Source organism: Glycine soja, chromosome 11 (assembly GCF_004193775.1).
Source record: "Glycine soja cultivar W05 chromosome 11, ASM419377v2, whole genome shotgun sequence".
Lineage (NCBI taxonomy): Eukaryota > Viridiplantae > Streptophyta > Magnoliopsida > Fabales > Fabaceae > Glycine > Glycine soja.
Genome location: NC_041012.1, coordinates 16,814,729 through 16,831,655, shown reverse-complemented (window position 1 = coordinate 16,831,655; position 16,927 = coordinate 16,814,729). Strand labels below are relative to the sequence as shown.

Here is a 16,927-nt window from a genome sequence, read left to right as displayed (position 1 = left end):
TGCTGTAATATATATGTGGAGTATATATAAACAGATTAGGTCATGAGATTGGATTACTTCCAGTCACATGTACTTACATATATATTAATCGGTTATGAGTTATGTGCGTTGTTATTATTTACTGTAAGAGTTATCATTGTGTTTATCCGTTATCAAGTCTTCTATTAGACAATTCTAAGAGCATACAGATTGCAGATGCATGGTTTTCATATTACCATCGCCATCATTCCTATAGTAAGCACTATATGCTAACCCACGATCGACGATATCACCCTTCTTGTAATTTGTAAAGTTTTATATGTAATCAGGTCTGTTGAATTTTGCATCCTTAATTATGATCACAAAATAAGTCAAACAATATTTTATCTTTAATCCTTTTTTTTTAAGAAATTTATCTTTATTCCTAATCATCATATTATACCTGCATAATTCGTTATTTGTTCATTTTTTATACTCTCATAATATTTGATCTTCAAATGCCCTCCCTGTTATAGCATATCAATACTTAAAATAGACCATAATGTAAAAGAAAACATAATTATGCTTATATTGTCATCTAAAAATGTGAGTAAAAAGTTTATGTACAGTATAAAGGGATTTTATATTGTTCTCTAATTAAAATTTATTATATATTAAATTTTTTTAATTTTAAAATAATTACCTTAAAATTATACAAATAATATTTTTTTATTAACGAATATAAATATATTTGGTAAAATTAATTTATAAGCTAGTTAGAGTTTATAAGCTAGCTAAAAAATTTAAAATTTTAAGAGTTAGTTAAATATCAAAATAACGTAAAAGAATATATGTAATTATTATATATATATATATATATTATTTTTTTCTAATAACTTATTATCTTTAAAAGGTAGGTTAATTTTTATTTATTTTGTATTATAAAATATTGATAAAGATTTGATGATTTTTTATATTGTTTAAAATCAATTTTTCAATAGACTTATATTGTTTTAAATCAAAATTGTCCTTTAAAAATAAACTTTAATAAAATAAACTTATATTGTTTAAAAATAGTTTCTAATATTTAAATTATTTTTTAATTATTTTAAAGCTAAAACAAAAATTATTTTTTAATTGTTGAAACTTGATTATTGAATTGTGATAAAATTATTTTGGAATGATTGTGTATGCACTCTGTATTTGTTAATTCTTTTTTTTTCTTCCTTTTTTAATTTTGTTATTATGGTGTTATTGGTATGGTTAATTTTTCTTCCCTTGTGTTCAATGGTTTGTGTGAAGAAAATAATGCTAGTTTTTGGGTAAATGTATTGAACCCTTCAATAAACCTCCAAGTAAAGGTTATGCAAATTGAATAATGTGATGTTAAAATTGAATCGATATATAAAATGGAAATGATATAATTGGATATAAGAGAAATTGAATTAAGTCGTATAATTTTTTTTATCAAAAACTCAACAATTTTTCAGAAAATAATTTAAATTGATGTAATTCAAATAATGTTAACCTCTTAATGAACGGTGTTAGCAATTACAATTGGCGAGTTAATTGTCGTGTTCAAATAAGCAAAAAAAAAGAAGAAAAAAATACAAAAAATAAAAAGATTTCAAATAAATTAGTGAATATAATATTAAGAAAATAAAATAAGTTAGCATCTTATAATAAGCTAACTTGCTACGTGGAATAACTTATAAAAATAAGCAGTATTTTATCAAAATAAGCTCATGTATTAAATAAATTTATTTTGGTCAAACTAGTTTATAAGTTACTAAATGGCCATACCAAACAAACACAAAATTTGTTACATTAAAAATGTATAAAAATTAAACTAAAAAAATGTCATATATATTAATTACTACCTCTAGTTTTTTATATAAGAAATAAATAGGTGCAAGTAAATAAATAAGTCTATATTATTTTGTTGGTCCCTTATCTTTATTTTAAGTTACAATTAATTCTTTATTTTTTAAAATTACAAAATGGTCTCTTATTTATTAAAAGTTATAAAATAATCCCTTAATTAATTTTTTTATAATATGTATACCCCTGAAGCGGTTAAGCCTGTCAAAGCCTAACTTTTTTTACCCTTAAATGCTTATTTCATAATAAATATTTTAGATAGATTTATTATGTATTTAAGTATTTTATTTTTTATTAATATTTAACTTTTTTTAAAAATTCTTATAAATGTGTCACTATTTTATTTTTAGTCCCTAAAATTTAGTCGTGTTCTTAATCATTTTCTATAAGAAAATAAATATTTTTAATTCATGTAATATTTTTAAATTTGATGCTAACATGACATTGAATCACAAGATATTTTTTATGATGTCATCTAGTTAACGTAATATTGACTTCAATAATTTTTAGTCACGTTAACAATTGTTAGAAATTTTAAACGACAAAGACTGTAAAAAAAATGAATTTTAGATACTTCTAAAAACAATTTACAAAAGACTAAACAAGAATTTATAGGAATCAAAGTTCAAAATTCTATTTTCATGTATTTAAGCCTGATTGGTGTTAGTGACTAGGTGGGGAGGTTATAGTGAACAAGTGGGAGAGGCTTCGTTTGTTACAGGGGGGGGCGGGGGGGAATAATTGTACATTTTTTGTCCTATGTTTTCTTGTTCCCCTGGCACCAAATTTTTCACATCTTGTGCCAAATTTGGTTGTTAATAAAACTTTTTTCTTATAAAAAAATACAAAATTTCTTGCATCCTTTAATTTTTGTGTTGTTGGATACGACAAGAATCATTATAGTTTAAACTTTATTTGTGAATGATTCCTTGTTGGGTTTCAAACACATTCTCTTATGGGTATCATAATGATTTTAGTTGCATCTTAAGGAGAATGAAAAGGAACATATGCAAACACAAAAAGGAGTTGAACTGAATTTTTCTTCCTTATCAAGAAAAAAAAAACTAAAATGATCAAAGAAAAATGTATTGGGGCTGTTTAAAACTTCAATGTGAAATCGCACTAATAAACTTGTCTCTTTCTAGGTTTTACTTTTACTTTTGTGTGTGTTTTGAAATTTGAACCCTAGTGTGTTTGAAAATGGCAATATTTTGGTAATTTGAAATTGAAGGAATGGACATAGTATCAGTAAGCCTTCTTCTTGAGTAAGTATCAGTAGATTGTTTTGAAATGAAAGTGAACACATTTCTGTGCAAATAACATAATGCAAACTCTGTTTTCATGTCTAACACGTTTTGCTGGAATCGTGTATGGGCATTTCAAAACCATGGGTTATGTACTTGTATTCGTTGAATTTAATGATAACACTAAGGTTAGGTAGATTTGAGCTCTTTTCATCAAAATACTAGTGTACATGTACTTGTCTTCAACTCTATTTACAACTAACTAGTTGAAGTTCCTTTGGAGGGACGTGCTTAATCGATTTCCGCATGCACGTAATCCACGAATTCAAAATTCTTTTGGAGTTGGTTTAGGGCAAAAGCTATGGCTGCGCTGACAACTGCGAGTCCAGCCAAAAGTACACGCAACTGGAAATCTGATGGGATCCCTGATGTTGCACAAAACACAACTGTTGCCCCAATTAGGACTTTCTGCCATGTTTGGAATCCCTCATATGCTGCTTTACATGATGAACACTTGAGAGTGTGCTGTTCAAATCTATCCAACATCTACACAAACATAAATAAATGTTTCATTTAGTTCTTCGTTAGCAAAAAGAGAAATGATAACAACAAACTCTTTATTGTAGGGTAAAAATATGTGTCCAACTTTGGTCTCACGTCGATAAAAAAAGGAGTTCGAGAGAGTGAATTGCTAACATTTGTCACTGTTCAAAATGAAGGGGCTTCAGAATGAGAATCATGGATCACACTATTGTACCTGACGTTTTGATAACACAGTTGATGGCAATGGCTGGTCGCTGCTGTTTCCAAACCATTCTGGTTGGCCATTGCCATGTCGCCTCAGCCAATTTCGGAATGCCAAGACAAAGCGATCTGCCTGTGTTGGTGTGAAGGTGATGTTTGTGTACTGTTTGTTAATGTCACCACCTTCCTTGGTTTCTGAAAGGAAGATTTTCTCTTGACCTTGAAGGACAATCATGTCTCCATCATATACCTTATTTGAAGTCCAATGCTCATACCATCTAGGAACGACCTGAGTTACATGTATGCATTGTTTAAAATTGAATGCAAACAGTAAGATTACTCAGTTGACCTGAATTATGATAAGTTTAGTTAAATGAGAACACTATAATTGACCTGAAGAGATCAACAGAGATGTAGAAACGGTTTGGTAAGATAAGCCAGTGTATTCAGCAACAGCCCTTGCATCAGTTATAGTTTACTAAATACAGTTGGTTTTGTAAAAGGAATGACATTAGCTAATGTTCTACTAAGTACTAACTAAAGTCATGTCTTAAAAATCTACAGTCAGGTCATGAAATTATTTAAAGGATGCGGTATTGCAAAATTTATTAACCCTCATTATCACTAACAACATTTTTCTTGTCCACATAAAAAGTAAAAACACCCATCCTACTCACGGTAGAATAAAATGATTCAAAAGGATTTTTTTACTCACTTCCTCTACTAACAGGAGTGGCATTCAAATTCTAACATCCTAACCACAATTTTTAACGTAAGAAAAACTAAATCTCAGTATCTCTTTATAATTTCCCCACATTATGGAGATGAATCTCAGTTACCATAATAAACCCCCATTGTATGTCAACTTTACTGTAACTGAAGCACCTAATTATATTGAAGGTCCTAAGAGGAAAGCTTATAGGCCACTCTTGAACCATTTTCAGGACAAACAGAAACTTTCAATATAGTGTTCTTGATTTATGTATATTTTCAAATTAGACAAATTACAAATTCTTTCAGCTTTTCAAATTGGTTGAGACTACAAAATTAGCTACACCATTTATCATCAGGACAGAACAAGTTACTTGTATAGATAAATCCGTGAAAGACCATAGAAATAAGCAGACTGGAACATGCATGTACTTTTATCAAACAGAAGAAAAAGGACAGCACTGAACGTAGAAATCTTACTTGCCACCAGGCAGGCCCTGGCACTGAGAACTGGAAGAAGTTTCGAGCACTGCAAACAATGGAGCGAGTCTTACCAGGTGCCATGGGGACATTGAAGGAACATATCCATACTACCCATTTCTGGTCACCAACTACAGGGAGTTTGGTATCAATCTCAATCCTGCAATAACAATGCCAAGTACTTTGAGCTTCAGTAGCAACAAATGAAAAAGAAAACAACAGCATCCTAGGATAAAGTAATAGTTATTTGAAATGCATCTTGAATATACATATAAACACTTAAAAACGATAGTTAGTCATATATGTCTCCAAGACATTGACTCTCAATATCAATATAACTACTTAAATTGGCATTATCCTTTCCAGGAGCCTCACATATTACATAGTGAAGATACAGTTAACGTAGTAACATATGTCTCATCATCCTAATCAGAAGATGATATGTTAAGGTTTAATCAGAAAGTCAAACATTCTCCATATTACTTTCCCAGTTGTCCTTTAGAGGGTGAAAACGAGAGAAATTCGGAAAGGGAAAAAAAAGATTTGTTGTGAACTCTACAAATTGATTGTCTGATACTGAATTATCCAGGTATTGAGGAAGCTTTGATGGTTAAAACTCAATATTTTCATTACAAAAGTATGCGAGACACCTATGATCGAATGCATGATACTCAAAAGCTACCTAACATTTTTTCCTTAAAGTTGAGCACAAATCTTTTGGCCATAGACTCAAAATCCATATGATTTCCTTCAGTGTTAATACTGGAACTAAATAATGCACATGAGAACAATGCAAAAGCCACTGGCTTACTTGTTCATCATATAACATGGTGCAACAAACTTGGCACTGATCTGTGGGTTCCCTTCATTAGCTCCAGAGAAGCCCCATGAACCACGAGAATCCATCTTGAATGGCAGAGGTTTGGCTCTGTCTCTCCTTCCCGTGACCTGTAGAGTGTGGATCATATTTATGTTAGTGATTTGGAAAACCCCAAGTCCCTATCTACCAAATAATTTCAAATTTTGCAACTGCTAACTAGGTAGACTCTAAATTAAATACATATTAATAAGCAATATGATAAAGAAGCATGTTAATTACAGGGTCCGTAAATAGACAAAAGCTGGTAAGAGTTTAAGATCCTATACACTAACTTGAATTAGTAAGAATAACTTCCTAATTAAATTCAGCTGTACATTCAAACCAAATTTTCACAAGAAAATAGATTGAATGTTAGTAAACTAACAAAACGTGAGAATGAAGGCTCATGACATTGGGTGTTCAATCAAAACGTCGCCCATGAAGAAGGTTTCTCAAAGTTTTTAAAATATGCTCTAATCGTGTGGCGGTTTCAGTGAGTGAAGATGTAATGTATAATAAATGGAACCAACCAAAAGTTTCTCCCCGATAACACTTTATGGACTGCATCAGCATCAATTAATATATTTAACAAAATCCACTTACAACAGGATCAAATAAAATATCATCAACAAGCACACCAAATAAAAATAAAATACCCTGCACCTAAAAGTCTAGTTGAAAGGTATTATTTGTACCTTGTGATGAGCAAACTCAATGTGAGAAGGATCAGAGACATTCTCCATGAGAGTATCGTAACCATAGAACAGATCACGCTGAATGTTGACCGTGGCAAACTCCGGTTTGTCAATGTCATCAGGCAACCTAAACAAACACAAATTTACCATCCAGGTCAATAAAACACAAAACAAAACACTCCTTAGCCAACATAAAATAATAAACACAGGATAACATCCATTATAAAGGACCCAATTACAATTAATTTAACATTATTCCTCAGAACAAAACCGAATTAAATTAAATCAATTACATTGGAGGCTTGGAGGCCTTTGCTTTCTCCCAACCATTCTCATCAGGCCATACAAAGAGCAAACCCTGGGACACCAAGGTAGGGAACCTAGTGGCACATGCTTTAGGAGATCCAATAGCACGTGCTTCGGGGCCTTCAGATGAAGCCTGAGGAATCTTAACACAAGATCCACACCCATCAAAAGACCACCCATGATAAGAACACTGCAACTTCCCATCTTCATCTATCCTCCCTTCCTGCCAAAAACCAAATACCCAAATTTCAATCACAAAAATAAAAAAATAAAAAAATTGACAAAAATAGAAGAATAGTGAATGGTGATATGACTAAAATAATGTATATAAGTGGAGTCAGCTCTCATCTTATGAATTAACTTTCAAGATTTAGAGTCTGTTTGGATACAAAGTTATAAGTGTTTATTTAGAGCTTTTCTACCGTTGAGAAGCACACTCGAAATGTCCTTATGACTAGTATCCAAACAGACTCTTAATTAGATCTAACTAGTGAATAGTGATATGACTAAAATAATGCATATAAGAGAAATTAACCTTCATCTTATGAATTAACTTTCGAGATTTAAAGTTTGTTTGGATACAATGTTAAAAATACTTTTGAGAGCTTCTTTACAGTAGAGAAGCACACTCCAAAGGTCCTTAATTAGATCTAAACTTAAATTCTAAGATGGTATAAGAGAATTATATATACTCACAGATAAAGGGGCAAGACGATGGGGGCATTTGTCATCAAAAGCAACCCATTGGGAAATGGACTTGTCGTACCAGAGCACGATTTCACGACCCAGAAGCTGAAACGGTGTGGGCAAGAGAGGGTTCAGATCTTCAATTAACGAGACAGGGTACCAGTGATCCCTCCAAGTGAATTTAGAGGAAGAGCTCTCGTCGCTAAACTCTTCCTCAGTTTCGTTATTTTCGGCCTCTGGGTATAATCGATCGGCTTCAACCGTTGAGGGTGGCGCCGCAACGCGTGCAGGGGTTAGGGAGAGGTTTCTTCTGCTTCTGGGTCGCGTTTGTTTCGTTAAAAATTGTGAATTTCGGTTCGAGGAAAAGGGAAAGGGGTTAACTTTATGGGGTTTGGTTATTGGGGAGGAGAGTGTGAGTGTGGTGGCTAAGGCAGAGATGGAGTGAGGGAGCGCCATCAATGGTTTTCTTTAGTTGATTTTCGTAAGGTGTTAAGGTTTGAAAATTTGTTTATAGAGGTTCAAATGAGATGTGTTCATAAGAGAGATTGTAGTTGAGTCGTGCAAGTTTCAAATGTTTCTTTCTTCTGTTCTTTGCGGTTTCAGACAAAACACTGTTCAGATGTGTCATTCTCTTCGACCTTTAATTTTCTATTTTTCTTACTTTGCTTAATTACTATTACTGGGGTGCTTAATGTTAATTTTAGGAGACATAGACTGTGCAGTTAGTTTTCACACCAATACTTTTTCTGAAGAATTCCCACAAACTACACAGTTTATGTCTCTGAATATTTTGACAAATTTTCTTCTTCTTTTTTTTCTGCCAGGAAAAAAGAAATGAAATTAGATGGTGGAGCGAAGGATGTCCACAAGTTTGAAGAGGAAGAAAGGTTGAAGGCCATGTAGCTTGTTATCAACCACGTGAGTGTTTTTTCTAGATGCGAAAAAAACAAGACACTGAAAAACAGTGGGAACTCTTAAACCATGGATGACTGTGTGTGTCGTGTCAAAGTGGGTTAATGATGCTCTTGATTTTTAGTTTGCACTTTGCGGCATGGCTAACGAGATTCGGCGCACGCTAAACCCGCGGCTTCTTCGCGTCACACAATCACAAACCCGCTTTTTGTTTTCATCCTACTGTATTTTTTTTCATAAGAATTAAAAATAATATCAGAATATAAAATGTTTAAGTGAGTTAAATCTCTTTACGTTCTTATTCTATTTAAAGAAATACAATACATAATTTGTTTCAGATCTATTTTTAATCCAATCATTTTACAAAATCTAACTCATTTAATATTAAGTTTATAAACTATAGGTGCTATACTGCTTGATCAAGGCCTCTAAATCACAAGCATCTTAACACTTTATCAAAATAGACTTGAATCTAAGTGTGAATTTGATCACAAGGCTGAGACTTTTTGGCCATAGATATCAAATTTTCGTCGACAGTCAATTGCTTTGCTGCAGTTAAAAAGAAAAGGAAACAGGAGAATAGTATAGATGGTTAGGGGAGTTAAAACTAACTATTTTAAACTATAAAATTAATATGAAAAGAATGAAAGATCAACCAAATTGATAACTGAAAAAGGTAAAAATAAAAAGTGTTTTTTTTTTATTGTGACTTGGTTCTTTTACAGTTTCTGATACTAATATCTTGAACAGGGTTACTTTTGAAGATAGTTACGAGAAAAATAAAATGTATGAATCTGGACAAAACACAAACAAAAACCTTAGCATGTTTGATTAGAGATTAATTTAGGGAAACAAACACTTCAATATAAACTTCCACAAGAAATTAAAAAAAAAAATAGTTATTTTTTAAAATAAATTGATCCAAAAATGCAAGAGAAATTTTCGCACAAGAAAAAGGGGACCAATTTCCCTCCCCTTTTATCTCTGTTGTTCTGTTTGCTTGTTAGGAGTCCAAGTTTGTTCAGTTATTTTCTATTTGTCTCTTATGCTTTTTGTTCTTTGTATATGACTTACAACTGTGGAGGTGAGAAAGAGTAGGACTATGTAGGTGGTTTTACACCATTTGAGAATTGAATGTTTTGTTGGCTTGTTGATTCACGTCTAGCAGGAACAACAAAATGGAACTTCTGCATTTTTTTTTTCATATTTTGATGCGAAAAAGTATAAGGCACATCCAAAATGTGTAAGCAAACAAGCACCAAATGTGAGTACTAAAACTAGAAGAATCAAAATGCACATAGAAACAAACTTGCCATAAATTGAAACAAACTTGCCATAAGAATACAACTGCAGTCAGTCGCCTGAATACAGTTAAGTTTTAATGTACACACAGCAATGCAAGCGTAAGCCAATCTTCCATGAAATCAATGTACAAACCTGTGTAATTGGCAGCAAGCCAGCAACTATAATCGTGTGTGTGGATTTGTACCGCTGGAAGCCAAGATCATTTTCAATAAGCATTTGCATATAGTTATCATGTTCAGAAAACAAATGCAAACAGGACTTTAGAACCCAAACCTGAGTTTTACAAGAAGCAGCAACTAATTACATTAAGAGTATTGCACCAGCTATACAAAACCATGTTTACAATCTCAAATCCAATCGCAAACTAAGCCAAAACCATGTTTGCAATCTCAAATCCAATCACAAACTAAGCTTTGCACAAAGGTGCAGGTTGCTACAGAGCTTAAATTTTTTGCCACTGTATGGTCACAAGACAAAGAAAGAGAAGTGCAAAAAAGGTCACTGGAGGTATTAGTGAAGAGAGCAAATTACATTATTTATAGTTCTATGAAAAGGGAGAGAATTTGTTAAGAGGAATATCATAATAAACAATATTCAGTGTCATGTAATTGTAGCTGACCTCGGCTAGTGGAACAGGACTTTTGTTGTTGTTGTGGTATGGTCACAACTCACAAGACAAGACAGGCAATAAACGTGACATGATAATTAACATCATTCAGCTTTTTATTAAAATTGCTAAGATCAACATAAACCATACATACAGATTGTGTAACACCTCTTACAGAAAAAATTTCCCATCCATAGTTTCCTTCAAAGTCATGATCCACCAAACTGAGGTATAAAAATTTAACCTCAGACAATGAGCACATATATGAGCTTGATCAAATAACTGAACTTGCTTCATTTCTTCTGGGGACCAACATCACGCGACCCTGTGTTAATGTAAGGCCCTAGAAAAGTTGCTTGTGGTGGAAGTGGCTTTGTTGGGTCAATAACAGGTTTCCTTGATGAACTGACCAATAAAAACATCAAGAGTAAATATCATATGCATTAACAGTGTAAAGAATTTTTACACATCCAATACTTAATTTGTTGACTTTTACAATAATTACCTTAAAAGTCATCTACAAATGATTTTTTTATTTATTAACATTTAACAGTGTAAAATTTTGTAAACAAACCATGCATAGAAATTAAACTAAACATAAACTTATGAGCATCTAATTAGTGTGAAGAAAATACAATGAATAATTGAGAAGACTTACGCCATGTAGAAGGGAAATGTCATGCCTGCTGCAGCGAAAGCAACTAAACCCACAGCGACAATTAGATTGCGTGCTCGGGCCATAGATAAAGGTTAATCAATCTTCTGATACCAAATTGCAATAGCAAACCCTAGATAAACTTCAAAGCATTAAGAGAACGAAATCATAGATTAAACATATTCCATCAAAATTGGAGGATGCAAATGACTAATCGGGGTTAAGGAACTACTTCGGAAGTGGTCCGAATCTTTTTTTTCCTCTTCAAAAATTATTGCAATTGCAACGGTACCACCCCAATCTGCAACCGAAATTGCAACTTGAGAGCCCTAATTTCCGTTCACAGGTTTTTTTTTTCCTATTTCCAGTTAGTGAAGAATGAAAATGGAGCGAATTCCTTCTTGTCTTGAGAAAAAAAGAAAAAAAAAATTGGGCCCGGCCCTTAATGATGTATTAGCATTTGATAACTATGACTCAGATTAAATATAGAGGTTTTAGTAATGTATTGACCTACCTTTTTAAAACTTAAAATTTAGATTGAAGTTGATATTAATAATAAGAGTTTGGTAACCAATATAAAATAATTTTACACTAGTTTATTTTCTCTAAAAAAAAGTTGAAGTTTTGCAATTTTCAAACTTAAAATTTATTTCATATAATATTGTTAAAATATTATCTATTGCCAAATATATACTTTAATTTATGATTTTATATTTCTTTTATACATAGTTGTACATAATGTTAATATTTTGGATTTTCATCGAGTAAAGTTCGAATCCAAATAAATGACCAAATAAAAAATTCGGACCAAGTAAAGACAAAGATAAACTTGTCCCAACCCTTCTCTTATTCTCAAATCTCAATTCATTCCACCCAATCAAATTCCTTTCGAGAATTCAGTCACAAGGTAAAGTAGATTATTTTAATGTCACAATGATAATTATTAAATCAATAAACTGTTTTTTTAAATGATCAATAAACATTAAAGCATATTAAGTGAGAGGACATTTTCATCTGAGTGGGAGGCACCTATTAGATCTTTCATGAAAGAACCAGTAAGATCGCTAATGAAGAAATTTGAATTAGAAAATTTCAATACAACCATGTATGCCAAAAAAAAAAAAACTTCCATGAATAATCAAATTAAAACACAAGGCCAGTTTTTTTGAAAAGTTACGTAATTCTTTTAAGTCTTACGCTTTCATAAAACTCTTGCAATATAGAAAACAAAAGTAAAAACCCAGAACTTGTAATTTCATGTACGAATTTTTGTTGGGTATCGATATCACAAGGCCAGTTTTTTGAAAAGTTACGTAATTCTTTTAAGTCTTACGCTTTCATAAAACTCTTGCAATATAGAAAACAAAAGTAAAAACCCAGAACTTGTAATTTCATGTATGAATTTTTGTTGGGTATCGATATCACAAAGTCAGACTATTTTAAAAATGATGACCCATGGCAGTCCACAATTACTAGTTTAGTTCATCAGACAACTCAACCCAGTATAGTATTCAAAGTATAAGTAGCATGTTCAATGCTATCGATCGATCAAGCATTTTAAACCTAATATAATAACTGAAATCGAACATTGCTTCAAGAAAAATTACAATCGTCGCTGTGAAAAACTGTGATCACTAGAAAACACACGCCTGAGTCATGGAATCATAGAAGAATTTAACCGATAATGACTATTATATAATCCACCGAGCATAAGAGTACACGAGAGGTACACCAATAAAAATCCATGACACATCATCATGTCAACAACACATTAAAATGACAGTTGAAACCACATGAAAATTCTCCACAAAAAGAGAATTCCACCAGGGTTCTTCATTCTTCATAACATCCATATTACCAACAAAATTAAAACCTATATAACATTGTAATCCCACTTTCAGATTTGCATAGATAGTGTTCATTTGACAAGCATGCTTTGCTGGGCCTGGTTTTCCTGCTGCTGCTGATAATTCAAAGGCCTCCTGAAGAGCATTATGTGTGGCTCAGGGCGATGAATTGCATAATGAACCCAGCCACGGCTCTGCTGAACCCCAATTGCCCGCCACTCATTCTGTAACAAAAAAGAAAACCAAATACATAGACCTTCTCAAATCAAAAACAAAAATAACAATTTCACTCAAAATTTGCATAAGAAACCCCTAAAATCCATGAAATCACGCCACCTCAACTTTCCACTAGATAACAGGGCATAGGACAAAATTATGTTTTTTGCATTCTCCTTTGGAGAGAATCCTATCCTACTTGAGCATTGCGGGACACTAAATGAGAACAGTTCTCTGGATCAGGATTGAAAACTCAAACGATCAATAGTCAACAAAAGATATAGAACAAAATCATTGGAACAGAACCATCAATAGTCAACAAAATCCACGAACATTCATTCCTTGATTGAATAATATTCGTTTATCAACCAAAACCCTCACACATTTCAGTTGGCCATTTCACCAAAAATTACAGAAAAGGAGATTTTTATTTGATAATTTCGATCACTTTTTTTAGGTCAGATTCTACATAAAAACGAGTTTTTAAATAAAAAAAAAAAAAAAAAAAAACCACAAACGCTTAACAATTACGCACAAGGCACAAAACTGAGGGGAAAAAGTGAATACTTACTTCGGAGAGAAGACGATTCTTGGGAAGCAGTTTTGCGACTTCAGGAGGAAGAACCACATGTCTGAACAACAAAACAATATAAAGAAAATAAAAAATCAATAAACCCTAAATTAATCGCAGAGAAAACGAAGGAAATGGAATCGTGCGTGTACCTATATTCGTAAGTGTCATCGAAGTACTTCTCGGAGTACTGGATCTGACCCATCCTCGAAAACTAGGGTTTGTGAATTCGTTCGATTCAATCTGCTAAAACGCAACATTTCAATTAAAATTATCGAATGAATAATCGGACTAAGAGTGAGGATAGAGGAGAGAGACGCTAATTACTTGAGAAGTGAGAATGGAGAATGAGAGAGCCAAGTGAGGAGCGGAGAAAGAAGGAACGGAACGAATATATTGCTCTCTGGAATTCGGAATAGGAAGGATGAAATCGTAAATTCGTTTTTATACTCATATTTTGAGGGGTATGTGTTTTTTTATTTTTTTATTTTTATTTTTTCTGGTACAGTTTTAAAAAATTAAAAATTAAAAATTAACGGCTAAAAAGTAATAACGGCTTGATTTTTGGCATTTCAAATTTTGGATTTTCCCGCTTTGCAATCGAATTTTCTACACACTGAGGCGGCGTGATAAATCAAAAATGTGAACGTTGGTGAATCACACACCCCAACCTGTATTTTGCTAAACCCTTAGGAGTTTACTTGAATTCCATTATATTATGAGTTTAATAGAATCCCATTATAATAAAAAAATTTGATAATAACTAATAAGGATCAAGTTAAAGTTTAATTTAATTTTAAAAATAAATCATGCTGAACATAAGCAATGTAACAATGCCAAATGTAAACCTAAAAAAAAAAAAAACAATGCCAAATGTTGATGTATACCCCTTGCATTATTCTTTTAATTTGTTATAACAAAATTCATGTTAAGAAGAGGATTCTAACAAAATCTTCTTTCACCTTTTTAATATTTTTTTTACTTATTTTAATTTATTTTTCCCACACTCTTTTTTATTTTAACATTATTTTCTAAAATTAATTAATAAAAGGAAGATTTTATAGCAAAAATAATATTTATTGAATTATGAAATATATTTTCTTTCAAATAAACCTTCTAAATAATTAAATTAATACAATAGTATTAATTATGAAATGAAATAAGCAATTAATTAATAAAACACCAAATGACTTTATCTTATTTTTTGTTCAATTTAATTTTTTATTTTAAAAAAAATCATTATAGTTCTTTATTTTTTAAAATTGGTTTAAATTGATTCTTTCGTCCATTAAAAATGGACATCTTAATAATTTTTTAAAATATCAACAGCTAAACGCAGTCACAAATTGTATTTTTTAATTTTTCCTTTCATTTTCCTCTTCTTCTACCCTCTTCTCCTTTCTCCACCCTTAACTTTCAGCATCTTCATCCAACCAACAAACTACAAGCGAGCCAACATAATTAAACCCCTCCCACCTAAGGTAATCACCTCTAAATATGTATGCAATATGCCTCCTCGAGACTAGAACTAAGCCACCACAGCAATTCCACAACCAGTTTCTAAACACAATTGTTGATCATAAATAAAATTTTAGTTATAGAAGAGAAATAAACAACTTCTTATGAACACACAACTAGATGCTTTGTATAGAACAATTAAAGGAATGATAAAAAAAATTGAAGAACAATGAAAAAATGACGCCAATATCATATGAAAATTTTATATGATTAATAGGAAAAGAAATGTAAAATTCTAAATGTTTTTGTCACTTGTTGGTTTCGTACATTTATATTAAATTTTATGTAAAAAAACACATAAACTACATATTGCTTTAGAAAAACACACATCAAATGACATTGGAGAGGATCCACACACCCCAAACGAACGTTTGCAACTTGTTTGACAAAGTTCCTTTATTCCTTCAAACTGGACACCAAAACAATGTGTAAAATAGTACTAGTTTTGTTTAACAATATCTTAATCAAAATGACAATGAAATACCAAATAACCTAGTTCTAAATAAGGGAAAATATGTTTTTAGTCTCTTAACTTTTCATAACTTCCATTTTTAGTCCTTCAACTAATATTTTATTGGTCTTAGTCCCTTAACTATTTTTCATTTGGCTTTTGGTCTCCATCGTCAAGTGTATATGTTAAACGGTGATGTGGTAGTAAATTTTCAAAACTATTTAACAATTTTTGGTAGTTTTAAACCATTAGAATTAATTACAAAACCACACAAGACCCCCATTTTTCGTTTTCTTCCTCCACCTAGCATTAACCACTATTGCACCAACAACCCACTACATTGCCACCCAACACATGTCATAATTAGTTTTTATTACCACTAGAATAATCTCATATTGTAACATAGCATTAATAGCCCTTTCTTAAACAAAAAAACATAAACAAAGTCCTCACATACACTAATTTGAAAAATAAGTCATTAACTTTGTCTCTCGTAAATGGTGCCTTAGAAACTAACCGATTACGAATGAAAGCGACTTAAGAGCATTCATCACAATGATGAGATGATGGTTTCCCTCAAACTCCATTCCAGAGCCACCAAACTCTCCAACTTCAAGCATCAAACTCAAAGGTACTCATTTTTTTTTACTTTTTCTCTCTGTTTCTCTCTTTCTCTATTTCACTTTTCAATTATGTAACATTTTTTACTAGGAATGATTAGAGTTGGAACCAAATCCATCAAAGTGAAATAAAAAAAATAAACCCAAAATGAAAACTCCAATCATCATCAAACGCTTTATGTAACACTTGATGGAACCAAATCCAGAGGCGCCTTTGTAGGTGTGAGATTGTACATTTAAGAACAACTTAAAGAAATTAATTGGTATTACCTATATCAACAAGATGCATATACTTTTCAGTAGTGCATCACCTAAGAACTTAATAATTAAGCATGTTTGACTTGGAACAATTATAGGATGAGTAACTTTCTAGAAGTTTTTCGGAAAGCGTCTAAGTGAGGACAAAGTATGCCGAAAAGTTCAATTTTGATTTTTGGGGACAATCATTGATCTTGGAAGCAACAAGAGTTGATTATCGAGATCTCAGAAAGGGGTACCTATGGAGGGTTCTGACCAACAAAGATGTTGAGTCAAATATCATCGTGTGACATGTCATAGTGTGTGAGTCACTGAGAAGTTAACAATAAAGGATATTGCACTCTATCTATGAACCTAGGGTTTTGGTCCTAACGAAGATTCTATTAATTCCATCCTAAGTTT

At 31.9% G+C, this 16,927-nt stretch overlaps 2 protein-coding genes and 1 long non-coding RNA gene across 4 annotated transcripts; all 3 read right to left on the bottom strand.

Annotated features, from left to right (window-relative positions):
* Nucleotides 1-3,100: 3,100 nt before the first annotated feature.
* Nucleotides 3,101-8,611, bottom strand: LOC114374966 (pheophorbide a oxygenase, chloroplastic-like). The gene is made up of 7 exons (XM_028332696.1): nt 7,575-8,611; nt 6,866-7,101; nt 6,573-6,699; nt 5,830-5,966; nt 5,019-5,178; nt 3,841-4,116; nt 3,101-3,629 (listed from the first exon to the last, which is right to left on the bottom strand). Exons 1-7 carry the CDS (start codon nt 8,019-8,021, stop codon nt 3,375-3,377), a joined length of 1,638 nt encoding a protein of 545 aa, XP_028188497.1. The 5' UTR covers nt 8,022-8,611; the 3' UTR covers nt 3,101-3,374.
* A 1,124-nt stretch (nt 8,612-9,735) lies between these two features.
* On the bottom strand, nt 9,736-11,483 carry LOC114374967. Its single transcript, XR_003658668.1, has 3 exons — nt 11,048-11,483; nt 10,056-10,794; nt 9,736-9,968 (listed from the first exon to the last, which is right to left on the bottom strand). It is a non-coding gene; the product is annotated as an uncharacterized LOC114374967 (long non-coding RNA).
* A 1,223-nt stretch (nt 11,484-12,706) lies between these two features.
* On the bottom strand, nt 12,707-14,131 carry LOC114374273 (cyclin-dependent kinases regulatory subunit 1). 2 transcript variants are annotated; one of them, XM_028331896.1, is made up of 4 exons: nt 14,006-14,131; nt 13,831-13,921; nt 13,679-13,739; nt 12,707-13,115 (listed from the first exon to the last, which is right to left on the bottom strand). In XM_028331896.1, the coding sequence occupies exons 2-4, from the start codon at nt 13,881-13,883 to the stop codon at nt 12,963-12,965; spliced, it is 267 nt and encodes an 88-aa protein (XP_028187697.1). In that variant the 5' UTR covers nt 13,884-13,921; nt 14,006-14,131; the 3' UTR covers nt 12,707-12,962. The 2 variants fall into 2 exon arrangements, with proteins under 2 accessions (XP_028187697.1, XP_028187698.1); XM_028331897.1 differs by having other exon boundaries at nt 13,831-13,924; nt 14,006-14,065.
* Nucleotides 14,132-16,927: the final 2,796 nt, after the last annotated feature.